This window comes from Leucoraja erinacea, chromosome 36 (genome assembly GCF_028641065.1).
Source record: "Leucoraja erinacea ecotype New England chromosome 36, Leri_hhj_1, whole genome shotgun sequence".
NCBI classification, from domain to species: domain Eukaryota; kingdom Metazoa; phylum Chordata; class Chondrichthyes; order Rajiformes; family Rajidae; genus Leucoraja; species Leucoraja erinaceus.
Window position 1 is genome coordinate 79876 of NC_073412.1, and position 14125 is coordinate 94000.

Consider the following 14125-nt stretch of genomic DNA (forward strand, 5'->3'; position numbering starts at 1 on the left):
GAGAAAAACATTTTTCACACAGAGAGTGGTGAATCTGGAATTCTCTGTCACAGAAGGTAGTTGAGGCTGGTTCATTGGCTATATTTAAGAGCGAGTTAGATGTGGCCCTTGTGGCAAAAGGGATCTGGGGGTATGGAGAGAAGGCAGGTACAGTATACTGAGTTCGATGATCAGCCATGATCATATTGAATGGCGGTGCAGGCTCGAAGGGCCGAATGGCCTACTCCTGCACCTATTTGCTATGTTTAACCTCCGAACACCTCCGCTCGGTCTGCAATAACCAACCTGACCTCCCGGTGGCTCAGCACTTCAACTCCCCCTCCCATTCCGAATCCGACCTCTCTGTCCTGGGTCTCCTCCATGGCCAGAGCGAGCAACACCGGAAATTGGTGGAACAGCACCTCATATTTCGCTTGGGGAGTCTGCATCCTGGGGGCATGAACAGTGAATTCTCCCAATTTTGTTAGCCCTTGCTGTCTCCTCCTCTTGCTATGTCTCCCTCAGCCCTCGGGTTCCTCCTCCTCCTTTTTCCTTTCTTCTCCCCCCCCCCCCACCCCCAACAGTCTGAGGAAGGGTTTCGGCCCGAAACGTTACCTATTTCCTTCGCTTCATAGATGCTGCTGCACCCGCTGAGTTTCTCCAGCATTTTTGTGTACCCTAAACTGGTCATTCATTTACTCACATTTGCTCAAACATGCAATGAGAATATGGCTGATGGTTAATCAACAACATGTTTCCACATTTCATGTCCTTTAAAATTCAAATATCACTCATTCCACTCATTGAATGTACTCGGCAAGAAAATTTCACAATCCTGTTGAGTAAATCTCACTCTCTGGGTAAAGAGATTCCCTCACCTCTGTCCCGAGTGGTTAACACTTATTTTGAGACTGACCACTAGTTTTCAACACCACAGCCAGAGAAATATTATCCATGCATCAAACCTGTGAGCCACCTGAGATGTGTGTAATGTTTTAATAAGATCACCTTCCCCTACTTCACTTATAACCCCAGGATGATAGACGTCTGCATTTTAGTCTCTTAAAGGCTTGAATCACCTATCCCAGAGAATCATTGCTACTTCACTTAAGGGTCCTGTATTATAATGAAACTTTAATTCTTTTTTTAAATCGTGTGAATACAAATCCAGTGGAGAAAGGTCAGCGCTCCATGACATTTGCGTTCCCAGCGCCACTCCCCATTGCAGTCGCGGGCCGCGCTGCGATTTGAGCTGGATTTGGAGCGCCTCGCAGCCAGGGGTAGAGTTGCCGGGGTATATTTAGTGAGAGACATTCTGGCCTCTCAATCAAATGGTGAGAACTGAAAGCACAACAGGCACGTTGCTGAGAAAAGATGCGGGTGAAACTGGCAATATGTGTGTGGGATGGAGAGGAAATTGTGCTTCAACTTCAAGTCTCAAGTAGATAAGCACGTCATAGTTCTATACAGGAACCTGTATGATTTACTAACAGGTATTGCAACAAACTAATAAGTAATGTAAACAAGAACATTAAAAATCTGAAAAACAGTGGCTGGTACTTTCTGGATCTGTGCTACTGTCCTTAAACCCAAGCACGATATTCCCAGAAATGTTAACATATGAAAGTTATTGGAGCTGAGCCCATCGGTTTCTCCATCCCGTGGCTGATGGTGGGCTGATGGTGGTTTTGCCCTCATAGCCAGCATTCCCAGTTTGCTTGAACACTCTGCTGTTCCTGTTATCTAGTCCACTCCATGCTGCAATAGGTTGATCCTGTCCTGTCCTGCTAATAATTCAACAATTGTTTCCTTGTGCTTTTTTCTGGACGTTTAGAGCATATGGTTAATGTTGTCTGAGCTGAGAAAATCAATTTGGATTATTCCATAGCATGGGTGCCTGACAAGATGATGTTTTAGAAAGCTAGTTGATTCGGGTAGTCTGGAGGGGGAGATAATGTTGGTGTATGTAGCGATGAAAATGGCAGTGCAAAGCAGAGGTGGGACCGAGCACTGGATATGTTTAGGGGTTTAAAGTGGAGTGTTCCTAGAGTCACCAGTGTGAGGATGCTGGGTTCCTGCACTGAGATCCAGACAGAGATGAGGGGAAATCGGATCTTGAAATCGAGCTCAGAGCTTTGGAAGCCCAGGTGTGTGTTTCAGATTTTATATGATGGTCTTTTATGCCTTTTCGTAACTAAAGATGCATCAAACCTCTTGTTTTGGTATCATATTATTTTGCTGTTTTGGTGGCTGACGAGATAATTGGACTGTTTATGGAGGTGATTGAATACGAGCGTTTGTGTGTTATGAGGAAATTATCTATGGTGTTGACAACAAATTTAATTATAAAACATTATATTTGTGCCTGTAAGTCTGAAAAATCTAATCCAATGAAAATGTCAGTAGAGCTAAGGAAACATCAGAGCCCCACCCACAGTTTATCATAATTTTAGGACGATGTGGTTCTCATTGCCATCTGCTGGTGTACTTTATGTAACGTTTCATTTGTGTTTTATATGCTCGCAAATCAGAAATTTTATTTGAACCATTTATCATTACTTGGAGAAGTGCATGCATGCATCAGTCTAAAAACCAGCATTTCGAACTTACATTAGTGGATTAAAGTTTATTCCATCTTCAGAGCAAATTGCTGTTGATGGGTAGATGTGGTACAGTTAGTGATATCTGAGACATTGTAAAAAAGGATGGCGAAAACATCACAGCAGTACTTGCAGAGGATATTTTGGGGGTAACATCCAGGAAGGCGACAAGGGAGGAATTTAGAAATGAGAAGGAAATTGTTAAATTCCGAACGGCAGAATGAATAACAACTTACACGCAGGTTGCCTGGATCACGAGAGTTTTATTACCCAACATTCCCTGCTTATATACAACACCAGCTTATTAACATATACATGAATATGTATGAATACATTACACTGTTCTCCTTTTTTAAAGTATTAAATCTAAGTAGTTACAATTTTGTTGTTGTGATACTTGATTTAAGCAGTATTTATGAAATCTTAAATGATAAACATAATATTTATTTTGCAATTTTACGCATTTTCGTTTTACTTATACAGTGAGTTACTTAACTTACAAACCTAATCTGACTACTGGTTTACGGATCCTGCCTGATTGTCCAACAGTAACAGGTGTAACAGGTTTAGGTGTTGACTCAACTGTTGGCTTGTTTGGCTCTGTTTTAGCTCCCTGACTTTCACCAGAGGAATCTGTTTCATTGTCTGTACTAACTGAACTTTGTTTCAATCACAGTGGTCTCTTCCAACTCACTTTCAGATTAAAAACTCAGGGATTAGGACTTCATGCACAGTTTTTGTTTCATCTTTGGCTGGAATCATTTGATCAAAATGAACACTTTTGATCCTATCTCCAACTTCAACTAAGTATATTTTTGTTCCGTGCACTTCCACTATTTTCCCAACATCCCATTTGTCTCGACTGGACTTGTTGGGAGGACTGAGAACATGAACCTGCTCATCTGGCTTGAAGTAGCTCTCCTTTTTGTGGGAGTCAAAATGGCGTTTTTGACTTAACTGTTTTTGCTCAACTCTCAAGACCAGACGTTACTGTATTCTTAGCCTTCTCTTCATCAACAGTTCTGCAGGTGAATAACCGTTGTGTGGTTCTGTACTTAAGCAAGAAACTAGCCAAACGATGTTTCATGCTGAGCTTTGAACTACCCTGCAAAACCTGTTTCTTGAGAGCATCTTTGACAATTCTAACAGACCTTTCCGTCGTCATGTTGGAGACTGGGTGGTATGGGGAAACAAGTGTGTGTTTTACATCATTCCGCTGCATGAACTCTTTGAATCATTCTGAACGAAACTGAGGCCCATCTTCCGGTAAATCATGGCATGCAAAAATTGATCTCAACTCATCTATGGTACCCTCAGTAGTAGTGCTTGACCCCATATGCTTAACCTCAATCCATTTGGAAATACTATCTACTAGTACCAGAAAGTGATCATTACCCTTTTCACAAAAATCTACATGAACTCTCTGAAAAGGTCTACTTGGCCATGACCAGGGTTGCAGTGGTGTTTTTGGTGGTTTACTCCGGCAATTTTGACAGACGCTACATTTGCTCACCAGTGGCTCGATGTCACTGTCAATACCAGGCCAATACACACAACTTCTGGCAATTGACTTCATGCTTACTATGCCAGGATGTTTGGCATGAAGTTCATTCATAATTTTGTTTCTCAAAGACTCTGGTACAACCACTCTGTAACCCCACTTAATGCATCCCTGCTCACATGATAATTCATGGCGTCGATAATGGAAAGGCTTCAGCTCTGAGTTCAATCCACTATCGATTTCAGTCCAACCGTTCAATGCCTGTTCATAGACCCACTTCAGCACAGTGTCTTTTTCTGTTTCTGCTGCAATGTTTGTTGCAGTCTCTGGAAAGTCTTCATCTACAACTTGCAGTGTGTAGATTGAGTTCTCGCTTCCCCTGCCAGAGTTCTCATGGGGCAACAGGGACAACGCATCTGCAACTGCGTTGCACTTGGAGCTTCTCTACTCAACCTTGTAGTCATACTGGGACAGCAAAATTGCCCGGTTCTGCATCCTTGATGCCGCCATGGAAGGTATAGCTGACTTGGGACCAAGAATCACTAGTAGTGGTTCGTGATCAGTCACCAGGGTGAATGGTCTGCCGAGAAGAAACTGATGGAATTTCTTGATTCCGAACACTATGCTGAGTGCTTCCTTTTCTATCTGTGCATAATTGCGTTCACTCGGTGATGGAGGGTGCGGGATGCAAACGCAATGGCTTTTCCTGTCCATCATTCATTACTTGGGAGATCACTGCACCTACACCATAACTTGAAGCATCACAAGCAAGTTTCATCTCGCGTGTTGTATCGTAGTGAACAAGGAGTTTGTCACTTGTCAAGTTTTCCTTGCAGATGTCATATGCACGTTGCTGTTCCTTTCCCCACGTCCATTTCACATCTTTTTGTAGCAGATGATGAAGTGGCTTTAGCACAGTTGCTAAATCTGGAAGGAATTGTGTATAGAACTGCACCATCGCCAGGAATGATCGTAGCTCTTGACACATTGTTGTGTTTTGGAGCATTCACTATTGTTTCAACTTTCGCCTTCACAGGGCGAAATGCATCCCTGCTCACAAGATAATTCATGGCATCGATAATGGAAAGGCTTCAGGTAGTGAGTTCAAGGTAGACTATCTCTGACTGCGCAAATGCACATTTACTTTGTCGCAGTTTGACATTGTGGCAGTTCAGTCGTGTGAGAACTTGCTCAAGGATTTCAAGATATTCTACCATGCCCTCTGTGAATATCAATAGGTCATCCTGGCTGCACACACAGTGCAGAATGGCTTGTAACATTGTGTCCATGACAGACTGGAAGATTTTCAGGGAGGGTTTCACACCATAGGGCAGCTTTGTATATGACTACAAGCCCTTATTCTGTTGATAGTCAAGTACTGCTGACTTTCCTTGTCGACATTGAGTTGGGCGTAGGCGTGAGACAAATCCAGTTTAGTGAAGACTCTTGCTCCTGAAGACTAAGCTCTGCGTACAGATCTTGCGAGGTTAGTAACAGATATTGTTCGTCATCAACGGCTTGGTTGATTGTGACTTTGTCGTCACCACAAAGTCAAACAGTTTTGTGGGCCTTGGGTAAAGCCACAATTGGCATTGCACAGTTACTCTGGTCTGTCTTCGCGAATACTCCATTCTGCTCTAACCTGTCGTGTTCTTCCTCCACTTGTTGCTTTAGTGCATATAGTACAGGTCTTGGTCAACAATGCACAGGTCTCACATCTTGCTTAAGTCGAATGTGTGCAGAGCACCCTGTTATTCCCGTGTTACTGTCGGCAGAAATCTCTGCATGTTTCCTCATGACGTTTTCAAGACGTGATTTGGACAAATCGACGTGGAAAATGTTCTTCTAGTCTAACTCTATTCTACTCAGCCAATCCTTTCCAAGGAGGGTTGGTTTATTTCTGTAGCTGGCCACTATGATGGGCAGTGTTACTGACTGACCATTATGCTGAACTTTACAGTTCATTTGTCTACATGTCTCCAAAACTTTGCCCGAGTAGGTTCTCAGCTTAGCCTTACTCTCAAACAATGGTATCTGTGGGAACTTTGTTTCGTACAGGTCTTTGCTCATGACCGAGCAATCTCCTGCCGTGTCAATACACATATCGATTAGCTGTTCATTTATCATTAGTTTAGTTCGAAAGTCCTTGCCTTGGCTGGTTGTAGGCTTATCGATGTTGGTTGCATAAATGGTGTACAACCCAAGTTCATTACCATCTGGGTTCATCTCTCTGGTGTTGACGCTTTATTCCCGCAGACTCGGACCGATCCTGTTACTGCTATCCAAATGTTCGGCTATTTCATCTTTTATAATTGACTCCAGCATCTTCCCCACCACCAATGTCAGGCTAACTGGTCTATAATTCCCTGTTTTCTCTCTCCCACCTTTTTAAAAAAAAAGTGGGATAACATTAGCTACCCTCCAAACCACAGGAACTGATCCTGAGTCTATAGAACATTGGAAAATTATCACCAATGCATCCACGATTTCTAGAACCACTTGCTTAAGTACCCTGGGATGCAAACCATCTGGCCCTGGGGATTTATCAGCCGTCAGTCCCATCGGTCTATCCAACACCATTTCCTGCCTAATGTGGATTTCCTTCAGTTCCTCCGTCAACCCAGATCCTCTGGCCACTACTATATCAAGAAGATTGTTTGTGTCCTCCTTAGTGAAGACAGATCCAAAGTACCTGTTCAACTCATCTGCCATTTCCTTGTTCCCCATAATAAATTCACCTTTTTCAGTCTTCAAGGGTCTAACTTTGGTCTTAACTAATTTTTTCTTCTAGAAGCTTTTACTCTCCTGCTTTATATTCTTGGCTAGCTTACCTTCGTACCTCATCTTTTCTCCCCGTATTGTATTTTTGGTTATCTTCTATTGTTCTTTAACATTACCCAATCCTCTAGCTTCCCGCTCATCTTTTCTATGCTGTACTTCTTCGCTTTAATTTTAATACTGTCCCTGATGTCCCTTGGTCGTCCCTTTCTCCCCTTGGAATCTTTCTTCCTCCTAGGAATGAACTGATCTTGCACCTTCTGTATTATTCCTAGAAATACCTGCCATTTTTGTTCCACTGTCACACCTGCTAGTGTATCTTTCCAGTCAACTTTGGCCAGCTCCTCCCTCATGGCCCCATAGTCCCCTTTATTCACCTGCAACACTGACACCTCCGATCTACCCTCTACAATTGTAGATTAAACCTTACCATGTAATGGTCACTGCCTCCTAAAGGCTCATTAACCTCGAGGTCCTTTATCAAATCCGGTTCCTTACATAACACTAAATCTAGAATTCACTTCTCCCTGGTAGGCTCTAATACAAGCTGTTCTAAGAATCAATCATGAAGGCACTCTGTAGAGTGTAGTCCCTTTCTTGGGGTCATAGAAACATAGAAAATATGTGCAGGGGTAGGCCATTCAGCCCTTCGAGCCTGCACCGCCATTCAATATGATCATGGCTGATCATCCAACTCGGTATCCTGTACCTGCCTTCTCTCCAAACCCCCTGATCCCTTTAGCCACAAGGGCCACATCTAACTCCCTCTTAAATATAGCCAATTAACTGGCCTCAACTACCTTCTGTGGCAGAGAGTTCCAGAGATTCACCACTCTCTGTGTAAATATTTTTTTTCTCATCTCGGTCCTAAAGGATTTCCCCTTTATTCTTAAACTGTGACCCCTTGTTCTGGACTTCCCCAACATCGGGAACAATCTTCCTGCATCTAGCCTGTCCAACCCCTTAAGGTCCAGTACCAACCTGATTTTCCCAGTCTACCTGCATGTTGAAATCTCCCATAACGACCACAGCATTACTTTTGCTACATGCCAATTTTAACTCCTGATTCAACTTGCACCGTATGTCCAGGCTACTGTTTGGGGGGCATGTAGATTAGTCCCATTAGGGTATTTTTTACCCTGACAGTTCCTTAGTTCTATCCATACTGACTCCACATTTCCTGTTTCAATGTCACCCCTTGCAAGGGACTGAATTTCATTCCTCACCAACAGAGCAACCCCACCCCCTCTGCCCACCTGTCTGATTTTTCGATAGGAGGTATACCATTGAATATTCGGTTCCCAGCCCTGGCCCTCTTGCAGCCATGTCTCAGTAATTCCCACAACATCATAGTTGCCCGTTTCTAACTGAGCCTCAAGCTCGTCCACTTTATTCCTTATACTTTGCGCATTCATGTTCCGTATTCTCCGGATTCGACCTACGTGATTGGAATTTTAATGTTTCTTAATGTTTTAATGTCACTAAGTTTGCAAAGGAAAATGTACAGCATGAAATATAATTGTCATTCTGGACACCTTGCCTTGGATGCTAATTGTTTTCATTTTCCCTTTTATTTAATGTGCTCTCTGTCATTTAGCTGCAATTCCTTTGACTGATTCAGAACACAAACTGCTACCTTTGCACTTTGCAACGGATCCCAAGGATTGGGAATGGGGAAAGGATGACAACGACAATATCAAACTGGCTAAGTAAGTGGGTGTGGTTCATTGCCATATTAACTTTTATCCCTTTTAGTACGATAGATCAGTTAATGAACTCCTCCAGGCAAAAGTATTAATTCATGCTCTGAAATCCAAGCAGTAAGTGCAGTGTCTTTTCATTTGCAAATTGTGAACACTGACTTTCAGCTTCATCTGGTGACATCCAGATTGTTTGGGTTTGTATAATTTCATTTCGCAATCAAGGTTACTACATTTATCACTGAAGCTGTTTAAGTTTGTTTGTTTTCTGTGTTGATTCTTTTGTCACTCTGCATTCTTCTATTCCAGTTTGATCCTCTCCCTGGAAGCGAAACTTCACCTACTGCACAGCTACATGAATGTGTCCTGGATTTGTATTCCTGCTGAAACCAGGGTAATTCCCTGCAACCTTGTACGAGAAGCACCAAAGGATCGTGCTGTGATATAATCGACATATGGACCATTGCTCCAGTGATTCAGTGGAAAAGATATCTTGGCTCTATGTGAAAGATTGTCATGAATTACATTGTAAATTAGCCTTACGGTATTGTAAGAAAGCTTTAAATACCTTAGAACATAGAACAGTACAGCACAGGAACACACCCTATACACATCTGTGTGAACATCATGCCAGGATCAACCCTTATCTGCCTGCATGCAATCCATATCCCTCCATTCCCTGCCGATTCGTGTCCCTATCCAAAGATCTCTTAAATGCTGCTGTCCTATCTGCCTTCATCACCATCCCTGGCTGCATCCATCTCATCTAAACTTTGTCCCTCACCTCAACTATGCCCTCTAGTCTCTGACGTTTCTGTTCTGTACCAAAGGTTCTGATCGTCTGCCCTATTTATGCCATTCATAATTTTATAATATCTTTTATAATATTTTATCGTCAACCTCTGACCAGGGAAAACAATCCAAATTTGTCCAGCCTCCCTTTATATTTAGTTCGCACATATCCAGCCAACATTCTGGTAAATCTGTCGTGTGACCTCTCCAAAGCCTCCACATCGTTCATGTAAAGGAGCCACCAGTACTCTAAATGCAGCCTAGCTGAAGTCTTATAAAGCTGCAACTTGGCTTTCTGACTCTTCTACACAATCCCCTGACTGATGAAGGCAAGCATAGCATATGCCTTCTGTACTACTTTATCTATTTGTGTTGCTTTTACCGGGAGCTATGAACTTGGACCCCAAGAACCCTCTGTAATCAATGCTGTTAACGGTCATGTTATTAACTGTATATTTTCCTCTTACATTCAGCCTCTTAAAATGCAACACCTCACGCTTGCTTGGATTAAATTCCATCTGCCAGTTTCCCACCCAATTCTGCACTGTATACTTTGACAACTTTCCTCACGGTCCACAACTCCACATCTTGGTCTTATCTGCAAATTTACTAACTAACCATTCAACATTTCTATCCAAGTCATTTATATATATGATAGAGACCAGAGGTCCAAGTACAGAGATCCCTGTGGAAGTCCACTGGTCACAGACCTCCAGCCAGAGTAACAGTCTTCCACCACAACCCACTCAGTTCTTAGAGTAAGCCACCTCTGAATCCACATGACCAAGTCACCATGGATCCCATTACATTTTAATCTCCTGAATCAGCTTACTATGAGGGACTTTATTAAATGCTTTACTAAAATACGTAGGCAACATCCTCAACCCTACCCTCATCAATGTCACCTCCTAGAAAATCTCAATCAAGTTCTTGCAGCGAGAAAAACCATGCAGACTGTCCCCAGTTCGGTCATTCCTATTCAAATGATAGTAAAAGTCCTCCAATAGCTTCCCTGCCACACACATGAGACACAACTTCCTGCATTATCCCAATTTTCCTCCTTAAAGAAAGGAACAACACTGGTAACTCTACAATCTTCTAGGACCTCGCCTGTAATCTCACTGCAATCTCCCCTCTTGCCTCTCTCAATAACCTTTCCATCCTGCTGGTGTCCCAAATGCCTGTATATTTGGAAAATGTAAGGCCTGTATAGAAGAAACCAGAAGTAATGCATAGCTTTCGTTATATTCAAAGTTTCATTCTCAATATATTAATCGTGTGATCACTTGTATACATTTAGCTCCTTTTATCTACAAAGCACCACATGTGGTCTCTTTCAACAATGTAACTTCCAGTTGAGTGGGGCCTTTACCCAGGGCTGAGCCTCAGCGTTCAGTGGCAAGACACCTGCCATGATGGTCCTTCCCCACAAAGCCTTGGCATTGGTAGCATCAAACATCCCTTGGCACGTGGTTCTGCAGCCTGGAATGTGCCAGCCAGTAGCATTCCCTTACTGACATCTCGTGTACAAGACAACCAACAAGTTTTAGACATGCCAAAGAGACTTTTCCACGCAGCACACAATGTTTGTTTCAGTGTGAGTCCCTGGGAACAACTTGCAGATCAGGGAGTGTGGTATGCAGCTACTTGGGATGAACCTCGACAAGGATCAATTATTTTATGCCAGTGCATTTATAGGTGACAAATGATCAGCATGAGCTCAATAAGCCTGATGCAGTTACTCAAAGCTTGTTCACAGAGGGGTTTAGGTATTGGATGGTGATATTGTCACCAGAGATTGTGTAATCTGCCACAGAAGTCTTGGATCAGTCGAAGAGCTGCAGGCAGACTTTGTAATTATTTATTTCTCAATAGTTTTCTTAACGTGTTGGTCAGAATTGTTTTTAACTTATTCCTGAATAATTTGTATTGACAGGCACCTTTGGCCCAACCAGAGTCACCAACTGCTTCAGCAGGGGAGGATGTTCATTCTCTAGCTGACTCGATGGATTCAGACAGAGACTCCATCTGCAGCAACTCCAACTTGAATGGAAACCGAAACAAGAAAGAGAAAGAGAAACAAAAGAAGGATAAGGAAAAGAACCGGACAGATTCTGTTGCAAACAAGCTTGGAAGCCTTAGTAAAACTCTGGGAATTAAACTGAAGAAAAACATGGGAGGACTTGGCGGCCTGGTGCATGGGAAGATCAGCCGGGGAAGCACCAGCAATGGGCGCAACGGAGAGACAGTGGAGAAACTCAAGAAGAAAGAGTCCAACAAAACTCGGAAAGGAAGCAAGGAGGAGTCATCGCATTCTGCAAGCTCATCCCCTACAGATAAGTCAACTGCCTCAGTTAAATCTCCAGTCGAGAAACAATCTGATCAGTGGAAATACAGCACTGATGTCAAACTCAGCCTCAACATACTGAGAGCTGCCATGCAAGGAGAGAGGAAGTTCATCTTTGCAGGTCTTCTGTTGACAAGTCATAGGCACCAGTTTCATGAGGAGATGATTAATTATTACCTGACCACTGCTCAGGAGCGCTTCAATGCTGAACAGGAACAGCGGCGCAAGGAGACAGAGAGAAAAACATGCAGCAACTCGTGTAAAAACACGTGCAACAACTCTTCATGTAAAAAAGAGGAGCAAGAGCCATCTCGGAGAAGCAAGTCAGAACCAAATTCACAAGAGGACACATTTCAAGGCTCTTCTCAAAGCCATATAGGTCACCTGAGCTCAAACCTACAGGGGATCAGTGACCAGATATCGATGAGCACTTCACCACCAAACAGTGGAACCCTTAAAGCTGGGACTCTCACCTCTGCCCATTTCACCCATACGCCAGCTTTACTGCAGCATGTCATTCATGTATCTGAGGTGAGATCACAGCCATCGAGTTATCAATCTGACAATCAGTCACCCGTCATCAGCTCTCTGAAAACATGTGCTACATACCCACAACATAGTCGCTCGATGTCTTATCAAAACTATTGCCCTGTGGGCCTGTCAGGGCTCCCTACTGTGGAAACCATGGAACCTCTGAAATGTTTGCTGCCCCCTGAACACAAAAGTCACACATATACGAATGGGTTTGGTTCTGGTGATGTTAGTGATTACCTGGAATACGCAGATGAGGCCCCTTCTTTTGTGCGACAGAGTGGAGAGAAAGGCAAAGTGCGAGGTGTGGCAGGCACGCCTTATTCACTCCAACAGAACCGATGCAAACAGCACAACTGCCCCTTCTACGGACGCCCGGAGACTGAGCTTTACTGCTCCTACTGCTACAAGGAAGAGCTGAAACGCAGGGATCGAGGAAACAGGTCTGTTTGACTGTGATGCTTGTATGGAAAGTTCTTTCCAGCTTTTCCGTATGAACCAACTCTGGAAAATTACAAATATTTTGATGAGCAATTTGTTAAGTGTAAATCTTTAAATCACGATCAAGAGTCTGTTCATTACCTTTCAAGAATCCTGGATCTGTGGAGTTGGATCTATTGGAACAGTGATGAATCTGTGCCTCTGGGATTGGAACCAGACCCTGACTCCTCCCCAGACTCCAGGGCAATATGAACCCTTTGTGTTACTACTCCATGGACTGTTACCAAATAGTTGATTATATTCCAACATGTATGGTTTTTTTTAATTACACTACTGCAAGATAATTTGCACATTAATTACAACTGTAAAAGTAACATATAGCAGAAAATAACCAATTATTTATGTGTTTGTGAACTGGAAGATGCATTATGATGGAACTTTACAAGCAAAAGTTAAAAAATTGTAATATAGAAATTATTTTTATATTATTTTCACAAATGTGCTGCAAAGCAATATTTTGCGCTTTTTATTAAAACACAATTGCCACTTTAGTAGATGACTATATTGCTGAAACTAATTAGAGGCATACAGCAGCATTGTGATGTATGTTTACGGGCCCAAGGAGTGGCTTGAGTGTTCACACCTTTTGATACTTCGTCAACATGCAACTTCATTTGATGAAAGCTTTTTCCCCAAAGCTTATTTCTGATATTTCAATTAGAGCCTTGGCTACATCTGGTGCTGTGAAGCATCTGCTAAATTTATTTTGCTGTTTCAGCTTACAATATCTCAAGAAGAAAAATGCACACTTATCTTGAATTTCATGCCTGCAAACAGCACTTATCGTTGCAGATGCAAAGCAATTGAAAAGAGAAAATAAGCCGATGAGCTGGGCACCTTCGACCTAAATCCAAAAACTTTGATTCACTTGCCTGGTGACTGACATAAAAAATTCACAGGCAGTCGCATCTGGCTAAACTTGTCTTTTCATCTACTTACAGGAGCATTAGACAATGGCCTAGGTTAGCAGCTGAGCACCGTGACGCTCCTGATGCAGATATTCTGTAAGTCATGACAAGGGAGCATTTACTAGAGTTATTTTAAAAATGTAAAGCAACTATTTCTGTGTAGCTTTTATTTTCAATGATTTTGTTTTCTGCTTTAATATGAAATTAAACTGTGGAAATACTTTATTCTACATTGATCTTAGCACTATGCACACAATGACAGAAGCAAAAATAAAGGGATGAGGTTTCCCCATGGCCTCCCCCCCCCCCCCCCCCCCCCCCCCCCCCCCCCCCCCCCCAAACAACCTGAATGTTGTATGACCCCTTGACCCCTGCAACCTTTTCCTTCGCCCCTTAACACTGTTCCTTCAATTAACCAAAAAGTGCAGCGAAGAATGCAAATAGAGCTAACTAACTTCACCGTAATACTTGACTGGAATTCCTGTGTT

At 42.8% G+C, this 14125-nt stretch overlaps 1 protein-coding gene across 2 annotated transcripts in view; it reads left to right on the plus strand.

The window, feature by feature from the left end:
* otud7a (OTU deubiquitinase 7A) overlaps positions 1-14125 on the plus strand; it is a 43628-nt gene that overhangs the window by 25186 nt on the left and 4317 nt on the right. For both annotated transcript variants that reach the window (XM_055662814.1, XM_055662815.1), the window contains exons 10-13: positions 8456-8567; positions 8868-8952; positions 11287-12671; positions 13671-13733. In XM_055662814.1, the coding sequence (XP_055518789.1) occupies positions 8456-8567; positions 8868-8952; positions 11287-12671; positions 13671-13733 (1645 nt within the window). The remainder of the gene's footprint in view (positions 1-8455; positions 8568-8867; positions 8953-11286; positions 12672-13670; positions 13734-14125) is intronic.